The following is a 20,728-nucleotide window of genomic DNA, read 5'->3' as shown; positions in this document are numbered from 1 at the left end:
TCTAGTTGGGACCATACCAAGAAAAGTTCAGGGCCTGGCATCTTTGGGGGCAAGAGGAGGGGGAAGATGAGAGGCTTGGTAGGGGCTAGGAAGGGGACTGAACAGAAGGGGCAGGGGCAGGGTGGTGAAGGAGGTGCCCAGACTACAGCACAGCTCTGTGGAGTCAGCCCACTCGCACCTAGTCATGGCGACTCTTTCTGGAAATATCTTCCAAACTGTGCTCCTTTCTCTTTTATCCCACTGCCAGTCCCAACAAAGGTCTGGGCCTCTTTGCTACCTGCCTGGTTGGCCAACACAAAATCTCTTCCAAAACCTTCCAACCTCCTTGTCTTAAAATATTGCCCAAACCCAATACTCCCAGCAGGCCAGGGCCTGGGAAGGACCCAGGAGGGAAGAACCATGGGCTATTTTTGGTGAGTGGTGGGCTCCAGGGTCCTTGAGGTGATCTGGGGTTGTGCCCATTGTTTATCTATTCCAAGAAGTCTGCCCCTGTTGGCCAGTGACCATTGTGGTGAGCTCCTGCTATCCTGCCTGCCCAGGCTCTATGCCAGCCATACCTCCTCTCCAGGACCCACCAGCTGAAGGGGCAACATCTGGTCTAGAGAAGCCTTCACTCTGGGTGACTGGTGCTTGACTGTCACATTGGTGTGGGCTTTTATGCAAGAGCTGGTGGCCATTCTAGGATGGCTCCTGGGGATGACGTAGTCTCTTGCAGCAGTGTGTCTGCAGTCAGGTTGCTTCCCAGCTCCTGCTCTGGGCAAGGTGTGAGGACTTGTGAAGGCCGGCCACAGCACCATTTGGCTGAGACCCAACTCTGCCCATAGTCCCTAGGGCTGCGAGGGACGAACAGTGGCTGAAAAGGGCAGAGGCCAGGACCAGCGGGGGAAAACGCCCATGCAAGGGCAGGAGGGAGGTCAGCTGTGGCTAATGGGCTGGAGTAGGCATTGTATAGTCAAGGAGGGGAAGGAGAGATATGCAGTGTGCAGTGAGAGGGCTTTCAGGGATAGAGGAGAGTTTGATCTCTGTCATTTGGGCAGCAAGCAAGGAAACAAGAAAAGTTCTTCTGGAAAGGAATTATCTGGTGAAAATATCAGTTTAGCAATGTTCACTTAATCTGATGAGCATGATCCCAGTGTTCCCATTTGGAAACTGGGGAAATTTATGGGTGAAATAAACAGTCAGAAAATGCAGAAGTCCCTGGGAATATCAAACAGATATATAGCTGAGAGCATTTGAGAAATGGTGGGAAGCTGCTTGTCTAATCTCAAATGGGTTCAGAGCTGAGTTAAATTAAAGCAGGGTGACATAAGTTGGACATACAGGAGGACTTCGTGACCATGGTGGGAATTCAAACCTGGCATAATGCCTAGGGACTGCTTGGATCCTGCTCAGGAAGGGAGTGGTGGTTGCCGTTTTGCACAAGGAGGAGCTGCCCTGACTTGTGAAACCCTTGCTAGTCCAGAAGGTGGGATGCAGGCTTGGTGATCTCTCAGAGGGCATTTGTAGCCCTGGGCTGGAGATGTCCTGATTGTTCTTCTTCTATGCTTGATCTAGGGTGCAGATGAGTTTATGGGTCGCTGCATCTGTCAGCCAAGCCTGGAACGGATGCCCCGGCTGGCCTGGTTCCCACTGACGAAGGGTAGCCAGCCAACGGGTGAACTACTAGCATCTTTTGAACTCATCCAGAGAGAGAAGGTGAGGTTTGTCCTTGTTCAGACACAGGAAGCCCAGGCAGGGGACACATGGCTTACAAGATTGGGGTGGTAACAGGCAGGTGGGGCTGCTTATATACACTTCTTTCCTACCAGGGCTGGTGCTCACTGGGACCCTGGATGGCCTCTTCTGAAAGTCAGGCATCCTGCTGAAAGACCCACTTTGCCCATCTTTTCTAAACCCAAGTCATCATTGGGTAGAATGTTGGAATCTGGAATGTTTGAGTCCTCTGGCCACTGGAGGTTTTCTTCCCTAAGTCACTACTGACATGATTTCTGAGAGGCGGGAGTATGGGTCAGTTTTCCCATTGCTAGGACAAAATACCTGACACCTACAATTTAAAAGAGGAAACGGTTTATTTGGCTCATGGTTTCAGGGGTTCAGTCCTGGTTGGCTGGATCCCAGGCAGAAATATCATGGCAGAAGGGCCTGGTGGGGCAGAGCTGCTCAGTTCATCGTGGGCAGCTGAAAGGAGAGTGGGTTGTAAAGAGCACCAGAAAGGAAAGGGGTAGGAACCCGATGTAGTCCCTGAGTTCATGTCCCCATGGACCTCTCAGAAACACCCAGAAGTATGCTTTACTAATTTACTAGGTGCCCTTAATCCATTCAACTTGACAATCATAATTAATGGTCACAGGGGCCTGTGGTCTGTTAGAGGGTGCACTACCTGCAGTGAAGGGGGAACTCCAGGAAGAAGAAAGGGTAGGATCCTGGGTTCAGTGCTAGCTCTTCCACAGCCTACGTGTGTGATTCTGGAAAGCCAGGTCCCTGCTATAAAATAGGAGGCTTAGGATAGAGTTCTACCTCCGAATCTGCTCTTGGTATATATGCCCCAATATGGAAACAGATAGGAGGAAGGCTGCTATGGGTCGAGTGCCTGGTGGGGCCCTAGCACATTGCTGACTTAGCTGCACCTGTGCCCCTCCATTTCCCAGAATCTGCATCCTCCCCTCCTGTTCCAGGATATATTCCTTGGTGTAATTTCATGTGTTTGCCTGGCTATGGCAAAACAAGGTGTCTGGGTGCTGAGAGACAACACATGACTAAAAGCCCTCTTTTTTTTCACCTAGCCGGCCATCCACCATATTCCTGGTTTTGAGGTAGGTCTTGTGGTTATCTTTCCTTCTTTAAACTGATCACCAGTTTCCCTATGTTTGTAGCCCCCTCTGAGACAGGAAGGAGACCACCAGATCCTGTCTCCATCCTGCCTGGGGTCAGTGTGGGGGAGGTGCTGGGGTTCCCATCTTACTCACAGTGTCCTTGTCCAGTGCAGGTCTTGCCTGTCCTTCTTCCTTGAGAGATCTGAGACTCCTGGATTGCAGATACCTCTTGAACATCCAGCCAGTGGCTCTTGGCTGGGTTGTGCATTAGAACCCTTTGGGCAGCTTTGAAACTCACTGAGGCTCAGGCCCCACCCCAGACCAAACAAAACCAACTTCTGAGGTGCATCCCAGGCCTTGGTGTGTTCCAGCACTCCCCAGGGCCTTTTAATATGCAGCTGGGGCTAAGAACCACAGACTTAGCCCCATGATTCGGAAAATGTGGTCCCTACCAGCATCCCCAACATGATCTGGGCTATTGTTCATAATGCTGGTTCTTGGGTCCCATGTCAGATGTCCTGACACCAGCTCTGAGGATACAGCTTAGCACCCTGTGCTTTCACTAGCCCTCCAGGTCTTCTGGTGCACAGTGAGTTTCAGAAGCTCTGATTTATGCTGAATTGCCCAACCCTTTCTTCTTATGTGACCCTGTATTCTCTTCTGTACTAGGGACAGGGTCTTCATCTTCTTTTTGCTCTCCCTGCTCCTCCTGGGGGGGTCACATCACGGTAGAAAATGTAGACCTTTGTCTGGTACCAGGCTTTTTTAATGTGTCACACAACTCTAGCGCATTCTCAGCTATGGCTGTCGGGTTCTGTTTGGATGGCTCACTGGCTGTACGAGGCAGCCCACACAAGATTTAGACAGTTCTTCCCACACAAGGCCTCCTTTGCCACTCCCTTCCCACCCACCTTTGCTTCTTCCCTGGGTCCTGCTGCTCTCGTCCCCTGTCCTGTCTGGCCTCCAGGCTTGGGCTTTAGCCTTTCCCATGAGTCTCTTTGGCTCCAGGTCCAGAACACCTCTTTTTCCAGGGATCCCATGGAGAGTATGGCTGGGGAGCATGTCATCTTTACCCTTGATGGGAGATTTCTGTTGGGCCCTCTTAGTGACAATGTCTGGTATGCTGGTCTCTGGCCCAACCTACAGCTCTTGGTTACTAGTGGAGAACTTTTACCTCCATTTACCTCTACCATCTCCTGGATTACAACCTCTCATGATTGTGTTCCAGGTGCAGGATACATCCAGGATCCTGGAAGAGGTAAGCTAGACTTAAGCTGTGGACTGTGGCTGGGGTGGGTGGTTGGGGAGATTCACAGGGAGAGAAAGGCCAGCCTCTAAGCAGGTGCCCCATAGCCTTTTGGTTCTTGGTGCCCAGCGGGCTCCTGTCACATGGAGATCTGTCTAGATTTTGTTCCACATGCTCTGTGTGGATCCAGGGCTGCCTAGGGTGTGTCTTGGAGTCATTCTCTCCTCAGAGGCTTGCTGCCCTCTTGGGGGCACTAGCAGACTCATCCCAATTACTCAGACAACAGTATCTGGTTGAGTATCTGGCAACACGTTTTCAAGATGAACATGCTCAGTAGGGCCACAGTAGTCAAGGAAACGTTCAGAAGGAAGTGGGAAACATGTCTTTGTTCCAAAGGGCCATGGATTGGGATAGGGTCTGGTTAATTTAGGAGATGGGAGGGTTGGGGGTTCCTAGGAACTGAAGAATTTGGAGTTGTATCTACATGAAACAGGTCACATCCTTTGCGGGTGAGAAGCATGTCCCCTTGCACCCTCCTGTGCATCTGTGAGCAGATGGTCACGAGTGAGGTGGGGACAGAGACCCGGGTAGACAGACAGGAAGGAGAGCCCTGGGGAGAGGGGCGTTTGGGGAAAAGGCAGCTATTTCCTGCCATCAGGGAATCCCCAGGCTGGGAACGGAACCATTTGACATTTTCAGTGCAATTTGGTCTTGAAGCACAGGATCAGGATGTGGGCTCTGCAGGCCCCGAGCCCCTTACCTCACTTCCTTTCCCACCCAGACAGAGGTGGGGTCCGCCAAGTGAGCTGGCCATAATTGGGCCTGACAGGCAGCCTCCTGCTTCTGGCTGCAGTTGCGAAAGACTGCCGATTTGGAAAGGGAAGCAGAGTCCTGTCCAGGGAAGCAGCACGGAGCCCTCACTCTTGGTTGAGAGCACTCTGAGGCCAAAACCCACAGCCTACTCTGAAGAAGACCTAGCCCAGGGATGAGTTATTTAAAAATGTTAAAATCCTTAATAACTAGATTTGTCATATGTAACAAGGAAGGCTCAGATTCTGAGAGCAGGGATCTGGCTGTGGTCTGGTTGTCAGAAAGCAAATCAGAACTATAGCTTTTGGGCCAGACCTTGAAAAGGGTCAAGTGACATTCACAGGGCCAGCCAGGGAACAGGCTGAGGCCTCATGTGGCCAGCAGGGCCAGAAGACAGCAAGCCTGGGGGTCTGCTGGGTCCAGAACCCAGGTGAGCCAGCAGGTTCAAAGGGTCAGAGGCCCAGTGTTATGAATGGAGCATCATCTGGTCTGAGGAACAAACCCACAAGATGACTTTGAGTCCGCCTTTTTCCCAGGGGCCCCAGCCCAGCCCACTTCCCCCTCACTTGAAGGTTAAGCTTCTTGCCAAGATCCTAGGACCTGCTTGATTTTGACACTCCCTAAATCCTGGTCCCTTCAGCAGCCTGATACCCCAGCAGGCTTTTCTGCCTTTGCTGTGGTCAGGCTTCTGCCTTGTGTCTTCCATTCTGCCCTCTCCCTTGTATCTATCAAAAGTGCTCTAGCTTTCCCACTGGCAGTGGGAACCTTGGAGTCTGGGAGCCTGGAGGAGTGGATGGGCACATCAGGAAGCTGTCTGGCTGCAGCCCATGTGGATCTGGGGGTCAGGCGCCTGGGAAGAGACCAATCAGGTGGCTTTGGAGACGGTGGCTTTGCAGAGTGGCTTTGCAGAGTGGCTCAGAGGAACAGATGGGGCCAAGGACTTCTCAGCTAGTGCAGCCACAAGCAGAGACCCACATGTGCCATTTTGGAAGCCAGCATGCCCATGAAGGAGATGTAGTACTATATGATTGTGCTGAGGGCTCCCGGGGTAGGGAAGTGGGGTTGGTTTCCTGGAAGAGGTTACATTGAGCTAGAATTTGAACCAGGGCTTGGAACATAGGGTGACAGAGGGGGCCCAGGCAGCAATGTCTTGGGTTGGGGCATGTTACTGCCTGGGGCCAGTTTGGTACACAGCAAGATTTCCCCTCTCCCAGGCCCTGTGCTGTCCAGAACATCCCTCTGTAGGGTGCTTGGTGGGGAAGTGGACTGAAGTGTGGTTGGTTGGAGGCTTTGCCAGTGGCTGACATCTGGGAGGCCTGGGCCCTTGCACGGAAGGAGACAGAGGGAAGGACTTTTTCCCGCTCTCTGGCCTGTTTGTCTTTGTCTTTCCCTCTCTTTCTGAGCTTCTTCCCACCCTCCCTTCCGTTTCACCCTCTGTGTGTTCCCTGGCCCATCTCCCTCCTTCTCCCGCCTGTTCTGATTCCTAGTCTCATTTCTTTTCCTTTTTGTCTGGAGAACAAAGGTGGTCCATGCTGCCAAGGGGAATGAGTTCAAAGAAACTGCAATTTTAGATTTCCTGAGAACTGGAGAATGTGTGCATGCACGTGTGAGCATGCGCCCATGTGTACACGCGTGGGAACACACACGCATGCACAGTTGGCAGGAGAAGTGTGCATGGGGCATGGGTTCCTCACTAACCAGGGATGTGGAACACATGTACAGGAAGACCCCCCCCCCCCCCAGGGGTGTATGTTCCTGACCATTTTGGGGGATGTGGTTCTTCCTTCTCTCCTGCTCTGGCAGGGCTGCCTTTGTAGAAGGGATTACATGCTTTGTGGCTGTGTTCACCCCAGCTCAGAGGCCAACCAGATGTCACCCAACCACCCTTCCAAGCCCAGGCCGCAGATGTACGGGAGGTGCTCTCCTGCACCCCTGCATCCACTAGAAGGAAAAATTTGGTGTTTTGCAATCAGGAAAATAAACCCAGTGGTCCCCCATCCCCCTTCTCCTCTCCCAAAGCCTTAATTTGAAACACTGTTTTTCCTGGGAAGTGTAATTAGAGCAACATGTTGTTCCTAATGAGCTGGGTGGGGCAGGCAGACAATGGAGCCCTCCCAGCCCGCCTGGCTGCCCCCTGCGTGGAGCTCCCCTAGGAACCAGGATGTGAGGTGAGGGCCTGAGGGATACTGGTGACAGGGTCAACTAGGTGGCTGGACAAGCTTGTCAACACTTGCCCCGCTGCAGGAAGGGGCATCTGTCTAGTCTGGTATCACCTAGGTCGTGGGGGAAGCCCTTCCCATGACGCAGGGCTGCGGATCCCTGTGCTGAACTGGCTGTGGGATGCCAGAGCTGAAGAATGGCTTCTGCTTTGATGGGGGAGAGCCATGTCTTCATGGTCTGAGCCAGCTTGATCAACAGCCTGTCCCCTATAAACCCCAGCAGTGTAGTCGCCCAGGTCTACCCTGCATCCAGGGTGGGCAAGGAAGGAGTGGTCAAACATGGTTTCCCCTAACTAAACTTATGTTTTATGGCTGCCTTTGAAGCCTGTGGCCCTCAGAGTCCCAGTCACCCAAAGACAGCGAATTAGATGTTCTGGTTACATTTGTAGTCTACACCCAGGCCCTGCCTGACAATGCTGCTGTTTCGGATAAAGGGCATAGGCCTCCAGTGAGAACCATTGTCCTGGATGGAGGATGTCATTACCCTAACACAGGACTCCCATGTGTGAGATGATCAGAGACCAGTTAGGACCATGGGAGCTGTGAGGGTGGGGCACAGGGTCACTTGGGTTTAAAAGATGCCAGAGAGTGGGATTATGAGATGTTTTAGGGTTATTTGAGGGGATTTTCTGGTAGATGGAGAGCCTAAACTAGGCCCTGAAAACAGTGTTAGATTCAGAAAGGCAGCGAGGAAGCGCATTCAGATGGAGTTATGAGTAGGCACTGCAAAAGAGGGCAGAGGGGATCCCAAAGGACTGGCCCCTTTATTAACAGCCTGGTAGGGCAGACTGGAAAGACAGTGTATATTGGTGTAGGACCATGCAAGGCTGTCTTCAGCCCATCCTTGGCTTTCCAAGGCTGGTCTCTTTCTCCACTGTAGAAAGAGGAAGAGGAGTTCAAAGGAGTTTACTCAAAGAGGAGTGCAAAGTGAAAGTAAACTTATTTGCAGAAGAAAGCAGTACAAAGCCACTCTGAGGAGTGGGGTCCCCAGAGCTGAGTGACCACTGAGTATGGGGCAGTGGTTCTGTTGTATGGAGTAATGGGGAACTGGGGTCTATCTCATCCCTCCCAGGTGGCCATTTCTGATTAGGTATCAGCTCATTGCTAGGAGTCTATAATGAAAGTCTTAGGAGGGGATGTGAAAAGTCTTATTTTTGCCTGCCCTTTTGGGAACAGTTTGTACAAAGAGGAACTTAGCTAATCTCTGAGAATATCTGGCCTACATGATAACCACAGAGAGTCTAAGTTAACTTCCTCTCATTCTTAAGAGGCCTGTCCCTACATCATTCCTGTCTATTGGGGTCCTATCCCTACATTTCCCCCTCTGAGGGGACCATCCCACTGCTGTGGGAGTAGGGGCAACGACTGCTCTGGCTACTTCAGGTTGAGAGGGGGTGATGTAGGGGCAGGGGATGATCTCTCAGAGGTCGGTCCTGTGGTCCCTGGTAGAAGTTGGGAGGAAGCTCCATGGGCAGCTCCATCTGAAAGACCATCTGTATTTTGATGGCATTAATGTGGTTTGAGATAAAATGAGAGAGACAATTAAGAAGACAGGGTCCAAACACGTACAGCAGAAGAATGGCAACCAGTGGTCCAGGCTGGGGTGAGCCATGTAGCGATAATTTCCCTGAGGAGTCCCTGCTGCAGCAATCCCTGAATGCTGGGTTTTAGTCCTTCTCTAACCTCCAGACAGATCGGGTACTACTTTTGTTGAGGGAAGTGCCTGGGATCTTTAGGGTGGATGAGGACAGAAGTGGCCTTCAGGGCCTTCCCCCACTGTGTGTCTATCTGTCCACACTGTTGGGTCCACCTGTAAGTAACTCTTGAAGGGAGAAAATCTCCACAAGACTAGGTCTCAGAAGTGGCAGGATTTGGACTTGGGCATAGTTTCTTTCTTTTAAAAAATACTTTTGTTATTTATGTTTGTGATACTTGGGGAGCTGGTGTGTATACATATGGTATCTTGATAACTTTTAAGCCCCACCACACTGTCTCTCTTGCCCCTATCCTAGAAACCTTCCCATTTTCACAAAATCTACCTCCCTGTTTCCTCCCATCTTGCTTTTATTTATCTACCCCTTTACCCATTCTTCCATCCTCCTGGTCTCCCTCCTTTGCTTCAGTTATCCATTCGTTATCAATTGTTTATAAGATGGGGGATATAACTTATCCCAGTGTACAAAAGTGCTGGCTTAACCAGTCAAATGAACACAGAGATGGCACAGGGTGGTAAATATGGGTTTCAATGGGACTAAGTGAAAGTGACTATGGGAGCCATGCGGGTGCTTAAAATGAAGCTCAGCACACCAGGGAAGATTTAAATGGTCATCTGAAGTCCAAGCAGGAGGCAGCCAAGTGAAGTACCTTCCAGAAAGAGGGACCAGTGAGCTCCAAAGCTCAAAGACCCAGGAGATAGAGTGAAGAATTAGGGAGGACCAGATGAGACAGGGTTCAGGGAGCCAGAGAGCATTCGGGAGTGGGTCTGCAGCAGAGTTCCACTGAGAGAGGCAGTGTGCTGTGCATGACATTGGGGGATGGAGGTTTGTGGTGACAGCTTGCAGCCTGGGTGGAGGGGGATACAGAGATCGTGATCCCAAGGAGGTGGCAACAAATATCCTGGGACAAGAATATCCTGGGACAAGAATATCCTGGGATCCCTGGTAACTGCAATTTGGGCAGAAATGGCCATGGGATGAGTGTAGTGGCCTCAAGCTAAGGAAGCTGCCCCTGGACACATCTCTAACCTCTGCCTCTGCTTCTCTTCCTCTGCCTCTGCTGGGCCTGGCTCTCCACAGCTGTGTGCTCCTGCCTTCTTCCAGGGCCTTCTCCAAACGGTACCAATGCTTAGTTTGCTTGAAATGTTTGTTCCTGTCCTCCACAGTGAGCAGGGTCAAGGCCAGGGGGAGCCTGGTCTTCAGTGTACAGCGAGGACATCAGCACCATGAAGCTTGAGGGAACCTGGAAGGAAAGATGGACCATGGAAATGAGGGCAAAAAAGGATCCAGACCAGAGTGTGGGGCCTGGAGAGGACACGGTGCAGGGGAAGTGTATTGAGTTTTCCTTGGTGATTTTAACAGGAAGTTGCATCCATGTGAGAGAGATCATTCCTCCTGCCTCCCCTTTTAGAGGCTTACAGAGCTTGCTTAGCCCTGGTTTTCCTCTTTTCTCTCTTGGGCTTTTGGCCTCAGCCCTGCCGTGGGCTGGAGATCAGCCATGAGAGGCCATGAGCAGGCCACAAGTGGGCCTGGAAGCACAGCTCATCCTTTGAGAGGCTGCCTCTGCTTATCACCATGGTGGACATCAAACTAGGGATCCCCTTAGTGGGCAGCTTGCTGCAGTGGCTGTGCAGGCACCTTTCATATGATGTGCATAGCACCCCCTGGAGTTGTGCACCCTGGTACCCCAGACATGTCCCTCCTCAGCTAGTCAAGGGAGTAGGAGCTTCCCACAGATCGTCACCACAGGCAGGTCTGAGGGAAATGACACGTTCCTACTTTGTGTCCTAGTGACTGGGTTTCTAGAACCCAGTCACTAGAATATACTGCTATAGGTCACAGAAGTGTGGTGGCATTGGACAGGAGAGATGGCTCAGGTTAGCTGTGAAGTTTCATGGGGATGGGAGAAAGCTGGTATATTACTCTGCTCCAGCTCCTCCACCATCTTTGTCAGAGCATCTGTAGATGCATGTACCTGCCAAGTCACTAGGGCAATGAATCCAGTGATTCCATTGTTTGTTAAATGAGGTTACTTGAGTCCAGCTCTGTAAAGTGTGCAACACATCCATTCAAACCATAGTTAACGTTTCCTGAATGTCAGGGCCTCCTTGTGTGGATGTGCAGGTTGAGCACTGCTTTAGGGGGCTGAGTCTAAGGAGGTGCAATTTCTAGCAGACAACCATATATTTGTATTTACTGTAAAATTTTTCCAGTAGGTGGCAGTAAAGTGTCTTATCCTAATAAACATAAAATATAATTTTCTAAAGAGTCTTAAGAAAAGGACATCTTACTCTAATTGTCACAAAGGTGTCACTAGTAGTACTAGTAAGAGTTATGTGTTCCAGATACTTCTAAATGCATAGGTGTTAGCTTCAACACTCACTAACCATTAAAGGTTGATAACTTTTATAATCATTTTATAAATTAAAAAAATTGGGCTACAGACATATAAAGTAACTACTTGGCTTCATCAGTGTGGAGCTAGGATTTACACCCAGAGCCTGGGCTTCTCACCACAGCTATTGGAGTTAACTAATCTTCTTCCCTTGCTTCTCTTGCTCCCCATAGTTCTTGTTCACTGGGGTTTCTTGCTCAAGCCTTCCTGGCAGACCTTTAGCAGGCCAGAGGTGGCAGTGCCTTGTTATTTCTGTCTGTGGTGATGATGGAGCCTCCCCAGGGGCATACTTTGGTGCTCTGGGGACAATGGACACATGTCCCTTCTCTCATTTGTCATTTTCTCTGTTCTTTCTGGCTTACATGCACACACTGTTCTCACAGGGGACAGGTGTGAGAGGTGGGGCTTGGGGCTGAGAGATATCTGGGTATAGCCGTGGGGGGATGGGAATCCAGTTGGGTCTGAGCCAGGGGGTGGGTGAACCTGGCTAGAGGGAGGGCATATGGTCCTTTGGGTGGAAGTGGGTGTGGCCGGATGAAGTGGGCATCTTTGTGCAGGCATATTTGAGGGTGTGAGTGCATGTGTGTGCATGTATGTCCGGAGGGGGAGGCAGTTGGTGCCCCAGAACCTGCACTGTGAGAGATGGGTGACTCAACCCTGGATGAAGGGGGTTGAGTTGTGACCTTGGAAAAGATGGGGCCTGGCAAAAGTTGATGAGGCTCTGTCACTTCTGCCTGCCCCTTTGCCCACTCTGGGTGTTTGCCTCTGTTTCTCTGTCTCTTGCTGCATGTCATTTCTTCCTGTCTCTTCTGTCTCTCATCTCTTTGGCTGGTCTTCTTCCTCCCACCTTTGTCTGTGTTCCACTTGCTGTCCCCTGCAGTCAGAGGACACAGACCTGCCCTACCCGCCACCCCAGAAGGAGGCCAACATCTACATGGTTCCCCAGAACATCAAGCCAGCTCTCCAGCGCACTGCCATTGAGGTGAGCCTGGCTGGGGCAGGGCTGGGGCTGCGAGACACATGAATTCTTTCTCTTCCTAGCCCCAGCCTTCTCCAGGGCCTGGAACCTTCTCAGTTGCTTTCCTCACCCTGTGTCCCCAGATCCTGGCGTGGGGCCTTCGGAACATGAAGAGTTACCAGCTGGCCAGCATCTCCTCTCCCAGCCTCATAGTGGAGTGCGGGGGCCAGATGGTGCAGTCCTGCGTCATCAGGAACCTCCGGAAGAACCCCAATTTTGATGTTTGCACACTTTTCATGGAAGTGGTGAGCCCCATCTCTCTGTTGTCCTCTTCCAGAGTCCTGGGGTCTAGTGTGCCCTGGCAGCCTGAAGGTAGCGCTCTAACTCCCTGAGGGATCCTGGGCAGCTTTCCCCTCACTTTCCTGTGAAGATAGGAGAAAAACACATGGTCTCTCCTCCCTGGAAGCCTTTAGTCCTTTGTGTAGCACAAGCAGAGCTGGCTTGCCCTCCCCTTTCAGTTCTGGGTCACCAGAAGGCTCCAAGAGCCCCTCTGAGGCTGGCTTATCTTCCAGGACAGATTTCAACTTCCTAGCTCCCCTCAGGGACCCACAGGGTTCACCTTCAGTGCCTCCTCCCGGCCTCCCCTGACCTCATCCTGCCCCAGCTGTCGTCCTCAGGAGCTCACGCCCTCAGCCCTCAGCCCTCAGCCCTCAGGTCCCCCAGCTCTCTCCAGCTCCCTCTCTCCAGCTAGTGGCCAGTGTAAGGCAAGTCTGAGGAAAGGAAAATGGTTTGCAAGATGAAAGCACTATAGAAATCCCAGGCCCAGTGGCTGTCAACAGGAGCCTCCTCTTGGCTGAGCAAAAGCTGCCACTGAAGGAGAGCATATAAATTATTTCAAGTTGTGTCCAAAGTGCTTTTGGGGTGAGGGGAGAGGAATCTGTGTCTGCAAGCCAACTCTTGAGTATCCACTTGGGGGGGACTGTCTGCAAGAAATGTTGAGTCCTGGGCCAACTCCCCTCTCCCTCCCCAGCCAGTGAGGGTTCAGGGAAAGTAGACTCTGCTTTCCCCTCAGGCTGAGCCAGCTGTGCTTGGAGGGTAAAGCCTAAGGGAGGAACCAGCCTCCATATATAGCAGTGAAGAGGCAGACAGAAAGGTGTGTGGCTTCCACCCCAGTGGCCTGCTCCTGTGCCCTGCCATTTTGGATTTCTAGCTGTTGTGGATTGTCTGTGGGTTAAGTCATTTTGTGCTCCTTGGGCCTACCTGTGCAGGGCCTCCCTCCCTTGGGACTTCCCAGAGATGGGCCTAGGCTGGTGCCCAGAGCTTCCTTTCTCCTCCACCCAGATGCTGCCCAGGGAGGAACTCTACTGTCCCCCCATCGTGGTCAAGGTCATCGATAACCGCCAGTTTGGCCGCAGGCCTGTGGTGGGCCAGTGCACCATCCGCTCCCTGGAGAGCTTCTTCTGTGATCCCTACACATTGGAGAGTCCGTCCCCACAGGGTGGACCAGGTAGAGGGAAGGCCAGGGCAGGGCCTCAGGGGAAAGCACACTTCCAGCTGAGATGCATGCATTTCTCCTGGGGCCTGAGTGAGAAGTGGCTTCTGCTCAGCTAGGCTGGGAGCTTCCTTTTCTCAAGCTGGGCACACCTGGATAAGGTGACCCATACCTGAAGAGCTGAGGAATGATGGCTCAAATGAGGGACAGTTACAGGAAGAGTTGAGAGGGAGGGAAGTAACTGCACACAGAAACAAGAAAGTTGAGGAGAGTAAGAAAGAGAACAGGGAGAGGGAAGGATGGGGTAGGAGGAGAGGAAGACACTGTGAGGTGCAGAGGCTGAGGAGTCCTGTCACAGGACCCTGAGCCCTTACCACCTGGATGTGGGTGTTCTTGCAGATGATATGAGCTTACTCAGTCCTGGGGAAGACGTGCTTATCGACATTGATGACAAGGAGCCCCTCATCCCTGTCCAGGTAGGAAGGGCACTGGTCCCATGGGAGAGAGACCAGCTCACCCAAGGAGCTGGCTTTGATTTTCCCTTCTCCCTTGGTTCCTCCTGTATTTTCACTCCTTCTCCCCAACTTTTATTGCCATGCAGCCCACATCCTGCTAGCTGGGACTACATGATGGAGGGACCTAAATAGGGGCTTTCTTTCTGTTTGAAGGGATATATGGTCTTCAGGGCAAGACCCAATCCTTTTCCTGGAAGCAAGTGAAAAAAATGAACCCCTACTTTGGGGGCTATGTTGAGGGTTTTCCCTTGGGGATCACTTAGTAAGCCAGGGTTGGGGAGCAAGTGAAAGAGAAGGGAGACAGGTGAGGAAGTGCTGGGTAGCCTTGGGGACTCCAGCCTCCCTCTTCTCCCCTGGACAGGACCCTTGTTAGGGGAAGGATTCTTCTATGAGCTTGTGCTGGCTGGCCCCTTGGAGACAGTTAAGAAAAAGGAAACTGTGTCCAAGGCAATAATGCTTCTTTTCCTATTCCCCCACTCCAGGTAAAGGACGGGAGAGGGACATTATACTAATGGTTTCCAACCCTTGGACAGGAGGTCGTAATTGTCATCCTTTTGCTATATACTCAGCAACCTGTGCCTACTGGTGATCTAGGTACAATGCTAAATGACATGACAGTAGGTCTGTGGCATCTTTCACCCAAGGGGAGCACTCTCACCATCTTCAGCCCTGGAGGAGCTCTGGATCCTAAAAGTCTGAGACTACTGAGTGGTTTACTGCAGTAGAGATGGAGAAAGGCACCTACCATGAGCACCAGCCTTGAACTTGCTGTCTGTTCAGGTTGTCACCTTCCTCTCAGGGCTTTGCGTGTTACTAACCACACATTGCATGACACCCCTGGGTCATGGTCCCTGGTGCGACCCTGGGGTTCTCAGAGCTTCTGAGCTTCTGAGCTGTCTGGAGGCAGAGCCTCAAAGCCTGTAAAGACAGCTCTTGTGTTGCAAGCTCAGGAGGGGGTGCACTTCAGGAGGAGTGTGTGTTCTTTAAGTCATCAAACATCTTAACTTTGAGAGTGAGAGAACAAAATTGAGTGCTGGGGTGAGCATTCCACTAACATTTAGGAGTGATTGCTGCTTCCTTCCCACTCTCTCTTCTTGGTTTGTGTCAAGAATGTCAGTTTTGAAGGTGATTCTAAGTGTATGTACAAAGCAGCCCCTCTGGGGCTCATTGGTTTGTCACTGATGAAGACATCAGAAGCCCTGAACTCCCCGTCTTCCCAGCCTCTGGGGCTGTCCAGGGCTCTGTACCCTACCCACCCCAGCCCTTGTGCTGCAGAAACCTTTGCCCCTGCTCCTCTGCTCAACTCCTGGTCTTCTTTAAGACTCAACCTAGGTGTAGTCACTTCTTTTGAGGACTCCTCCCTAGCTCTTTCCCTTCTACAACAAGGTCTTGGTCACTAGCTTGCCTTGGTCCTGTGTGTCGCTGTGTCTGTCAGCATCTTCCCTGGACTAACCTTAGGATAATGACTGGAGCACCTTCCTCTTTAAATTCTTAGTGCTCAGCACAGAGAGGAGTTCAGAGAAAGTCTGTCTGAATAGGCACATAGGCAAATGGGTGGATGGGTGGATGTGTGGATACATGGATGGGTGGGTACATGGGTGAATGGATGGATGGATAGATGGATAAGATGGATGGGTAGATGGACGAATTGATGGGGAGATGGGTGTATGGATGGGTGTATATGTGGGTAGGTAGATGAGTGGATAGATCCATGTCTGTATAGATCTGAAGAGAAACCCCTCCTGGCCGGGAAACCTAAATGGAAATTTCAGATAGCTCTACATGATATCTAGTTTAACTTCTATCGTCATACCTAGTAGCCTGGTTGGGTGTTTATAGATGAATTAGGCAGATAATTTGCCCTAAACCCTGGACTGCCTGATTCTGGCTCCTGTTCTTCACCCCCCAGTGGGCCTGTCTGAGACTGTGAGAGAAGTGCAGGGCCTGCCCAGCAGGATTTCTGTTCTGTGTGTGCTGCCCTCAAAAAGTCTACAAATTCAGATAGGGAGGGATTATTTTGGGTCCTGCTGGCTACATGCACAGCCAGAGGCAGACAAAGAGGAGGCCTAGCCTGGCCATCCTCCCAGTGTTGACATGAGGGAACTGGGGCCGGGGTCTGAGCCAGAGCCAGGCCTATGCTCTTTATGGGAATACTCAACCATTCCTGCTAGAGTGGATGGCCAGTTGTAAGGGTGGGCATCTGGGCTCTTGGGTGAGTGCCACAGGGGGAGGGCTAGCTGCACTTGGACTGGGGGGTGGGCAGGAAGAAGGGAAAGCAAGACCAGCCTGCCCTGAGGGAGGAGGCTTGGACCCTGCCCTTACTGAGAAATCTGACTGAGGGAGGAGACATAGCCCTATTCTTAAGGAGTACCAAGCCAGCAGAGAGACCAATCCTGGTCTCCAGGGAGCCCTGGCTCTCTGGGGAGGTCCTCTAGTCTGGTAGCTGATTTTGTATTGGGTTTTTCTCTGAGATCTATTGATCTGATTTGGAGGACCCAGGAAATCTTTGTCTGTTTGTCTCTTAACTCCTTGTTTCTCCAGCCCCTGGCACTTTGAAGGACCAGGTACCCTGAGGCTGACCTGGGAGGCAGTGAGCTCAAGTTTCAGTAATTTGTCAGATAACTTCAGCTGGACTCTGTTCCTCTCTCCACCCCTCAAATGCAGATAGAATGAAAGGCTCTGACCTCTGGGGACCAGAAGATAAGAGATCTGGTAGAATTCAAATTTTGCCTGGCTCCTGTTTGCCCAACCTGTGTTTCTCAGCAGCCTGTTTCTTTTCTATATTTGATGCTTCTTTCTAGTTGCCCACTGAGTCCTGGCTGTGTTTACAGCCTAGGCACCCTCCTCCCCCTGCCCAGCTCACCCCTACTTTTGCCAGATTCCACCTTCTATCATTTCCCTTGCTTACACGGTCTCTCTGTTCAGGAAGCCTTCTCACTGTCACATAGAGGATGTCACCCAAGACTCTTGATTCTCCTGCCATGGCTGGCACTCACAGCAGTTCTTAGCTTTCTAGGAGTGTCTTTGTGTCAAGAGTGTCAGTTTTGAAGGTGATTCTGAGTATATGTACAAAGCAGCCCCTCTGGGGCTCATTGGTTAGTGCCTGTGTCTGGGGCTGAGAAGACCCCTTGTGGGTGGAGCCTGGGTTCTCTGAACAGTTTTCTGAGGTGATGAGGTCTGGGATGGGAGCCACTCCTGCATATTAACTCCAGCCATTGTTGTGGTTCCCCATGTCTGTCCTCTGTGTAGGCTTCAGATTCATAGTCTGAGGGTGGTGCGTCTGTGTTGTGTTGTGTGTGTGGTATACACATGAGTGTGCCAAGTGTGCCCAGAGGCTGTCTAGGCTTGGAGGTGGCCTTGCAGGAATCATTGCCTTAACTTTTAACTTTGAGGGGCTGGAGATTTAGCTCGGTGGTTCCGCCGCCTGCCCTGCAAGCACAAGGACCCGAGTTCGATCCCTGGTACCAAAAAACCCCAAAGAAACAAACAAAGAAACAAAAACTTTAAACTTTGTGAGGAAGGGCAGGCCTGGAGGTATCCTTAGAAAGGGAGAATAGAGGTACTTTATTTCATCTGGTTCTCGGCTTTAAAAATTGGATACATTCATTTTACTCTGGTATAAAACTGTTTCAAATAATTTGGAAAATATAAAAAAATAATGAAATGTAGGCATTACCTCTAACTGCATGAATTGCTATCAACATATCATTCTTCATCCTCTTTTTTCCTCCTCCAGGTTTCTCCTTCTGTCCTTGAATCTGTCTCTGATTCTGACTCCATTTCTACCTTTAAAACAAAATTGGGGCCTTTTTTTTTTTTTTTTACTAACCTGTTTGTTTTATTAAACTAGTTCTTGGTGTAACAGTTATGAAGATGGGATTAAAAACAGTATTCAGGCAACCCATTTTCTCTACAGGGTCTTGAAGCTGAAAGTAGAGATGGTGGCCCTGTACCTTCTCAGAGCCCAGTTTCCAGGCACTGAGGAGCCTGAGCCAGCTTGGTGTGTCAGAGTGATTCTAGTCTAGCATTCAGAGAGCCCCAGGATAATGATTTCTTCTTTAAGTCTCCAGAGAAGGAGCAGAGCTGGGGTGGGAACACAGAGAGAGAACTTGGGAAGTTTGACCATGGAGGTGAGAAGAGTCTAGCAGATCTCAGCCAAGAAATGCCACAGGGATGAGATACTTTATTTACAAGGACCCCAACATTTGTGACTCTCCTGGCCCTGAGGAATGAGCCTCAGTATTTAGAGAAGCTCTTCCAAGAAGCTGAGTGGGCTTAGAACAGAGAGACAGGGGGCTTGGCTGGTAGGTAGAAGAGCTTGGCCAAAGGCTTAGAAGTAGTTGTGTGTGTGTGTGTGTGTGTGTGTGTGTGTGTGTGTGGTTCCTGTGGGGGACAACAGGAAGACAGGCCTGGCAGGCTAGAGTGGAGGAGGCATCAGAAGGCAGCACTGACCAGCTTCCCGAACCATGGGCTGAGGTGCTGGAGCTGACCTGCTCTAAAGCCCCAGGCTCGGGCTAATTTGGAGCTTGCTGCTCTAGTTATAGTCTCTGGGACACCATGAAGATGGAAACACTCTCCCAGAATTGGAGCAGGAAATTATGCCCACATCCCCGAAGGAGAACGTGTAATTTCTGAAGCTGGACCAGATCTTTGGAGCACTATGTTTAGCTTTATTTTCTCTCCTTGTTGCTCTGGTAAACTGCCTGTTTCCCTCTCACCTTTATAAAAAGAACTATATTAAAAATAACAATAGAGCTTCTGTGGGGTTCAGGATGAGAATGGGAGGAGCAGGGCCAGTCTGTCCAACTGGGGGTGCACATGGAGTTCATCCAGTCTATTCCAGGGCTCACACCACTCCCAGCAGCATATGGCCTGAGGCACTGGCTGGGTGCCACTGCCCTCCTGCCCAGGCTTCTGCCCCTGATGCCCCACTCAGTAATGGTCCCATCACAGAGCAGGAAGGGCTCTCTCAGGTCCCCAAAGGGGCTCCTCTCCGCTCCCTTCCTGATCTTCTGGAGAGGGTCTCCCAAAGGAAGAGAGTTTAGTCCTGGCAGCTCTGGGTCCCCTCAGGACTCTCACCTCTCCACCTCACCTCCTTTTGCTCCTTTCTTGGGACAGTGCCTGTCTCTTGGGATCATTTGCTGCCTCACATGTGCTGTGCTTCCTTCTTCTTCATCATTGCCAGTCACTCTGTCCAGTGTGCATTTCCTCCATGTCCCGTCCACCTGCCAGGGCTCCATCACCTTCTCCTGGAGGATTGCAGTGACCTCTGAAGTCTCCCCACCTCCAGTCCTAAGCCCTGAGGCCACCTTGGCCCAGCAGCCCAGGAATGAGTGCCCTGTAAATCCCAGAGTTACAGTAGTGAAGACAGAAAGTGAGGATTTGATGCATAGATGTGGCAGGGTTGGACTATAAGACTCTTCAAAGTCTCCCTGATGTAGGGTTTTGGGAGAACTATGTGGTGGCCTGGTTCTTGAAGAGAGAAGGCTGAGAAAGCTATGCTTACTTAGGAACCATGCTTGCAGGGATGGGGGACTTAGCGTTCAGACTCACCCTACCCTCCATGATAGGAAGTTGGCATGTCCCTGATACAAACTGACTCTGAAAAGGCAGGGAAGGCACATGAGAAGTGGCTGAATTGACTGCCCAGGGCAGCGAGAAAGCAGAGCCTCTTTGAGAAGCAAGCCTCACCTAAAGAGGGCATTCATAGCTTTCATTTCATTTATACCTATTGTTACTCTGTGAGGTGGGCTCTGTGTACCTTCTCTTGATGGGGACATTGGTTCAGAGAGGTCAGAGTGTTTGCCTAAGGTCACACAGCCTGTGGAAGCATGGAGTCAGGCTTGTCTAACTCAGAAGCACATGTTATTGTGCTGGAGAAAGAGCAGAGGGTGCCTGGATGGAGGGAGAACACTACTCCCATGGGGTTATCCAGCCTTCTCCAAAGTGAATCCTCTAATCCTGTCGCTAACCAGCATGTTTAATTTGTAGCTTGCCGATGGTCTGTCAAGCTTGGGCCCCACTAACATGGCGTCTTCTCCATCCAGTCCTCATGTATGTATTGTTTACCTATTTGTGGGTCCTTGGTTTCCCTTGGGGACTGGGGGTGGGAGTTAGGAGGGAAGCAGAGGAGAGGGAAGAAAGGAGGGATTTCTTGAGCCCAGCAGAAAGCAGTCACCTGTCTCTGCTCTGTACAGTAATGGAAGGGTGGGGTGAAAGCTATGAGGTAGAGCCTGAGCTACTGATGTCCTCCTGTCATCTCCTGGTGCTTCTAGAGTTTGTTTCATTCATGTTTACCAGTGTGAGGTCCAGGGTTGAGTGGAGCTGCATGGGCCAGTGGAAGCAGAGGAGGCTGTCCCTATGTGGACACAGGCGACGAGAAGCCTCTGTGGCAGGCTGACTTTCTGTGCTCCAGATGTGTCACTGAGGAACCCTAGCTGATCCTGGCAGGTTCTGAGAGGTCTGCTTGGCTAGCGGTCAGTAGCTGCTGGCCCCAGCAGGGTTCATTTGTGCCTGCTTCAGCTGATTTCCTCTAGTTCATCTTTCTGGGTGTAGGTCCTTGCAG

The 20,728-nt window shown here is 51.2% G+C and overlaps 1 protein-coding gene across 23 annotated transcripts in view; it reads left to right on the top strand.

Annotated features, from left to right (window-relative positions):
* Positions 1–20,728, top strand: part of Dysf (dysferlin) — a 228,036-nt gene that overhangs the window by 146,857 nt on the left and 60,451 nt on the right. For 8 of the 23 annotated variants that reach the window (XM_004849884.4, XM_004849881.3, XM_004849891.3 and 5 more), the window contains 7 exons: positions 1,555–1,695; positions 2,784–2,813; positions 4,042–4,071; positions 12,079–12,180; positions 12,300–12,461; positions 13,498–13,663; positions 14,048–14,124. In XM_004849884.4, the coding sequence (XP_004849941.1) occupies positions 1,555–1,695; positions 2,784–2,813; positions 4,042–4,071; positions 12,079–12,180; positions 12,300–12,461; positions 13,498–13,663; positions 14,048–14,124 (708 nt within the window). Of the gene's footprint in view, positions 1–1,554; positions 1,696–2,783; positions 2,814–4,041; positions 4,072–9,883; positions 9,923–12,078; positions 12,181–12,299; positions 12,462–13,497; positions 13,664–14,047; positions 14,125–20,154; positions 20,218–20,728 lie in introns of all 23 variants that reach the window. The other 15 variants (XM_087215922.1, XM_087215917.1, XM_087215924.1 and 12 more) reach the window with 3 other exon arrangements.

The sequence above is a fragment of the Heterocephalus glaber genome, unplaced genomic scaffold (genome assembly GCF_053883595.1).
Source record: "Heterocephalus glaber isolate CG9 unplaced genomic scaffold, H.glaber_assembly_v1.0 deba00001456, whole genome shotgun sequence".
In the NCBI taxonomy this organism is placed as follows: Eukaryota; Metazoa; Chordata; class Mammalia; order Rodentia; family Bathyergidae; genus Heterocephalus; species Heterocephalus glaber.
Note: the sequence above shows the minus strand (reverse complement) of the source record. Positions and strands in the feature narration are given on the sequence as shown.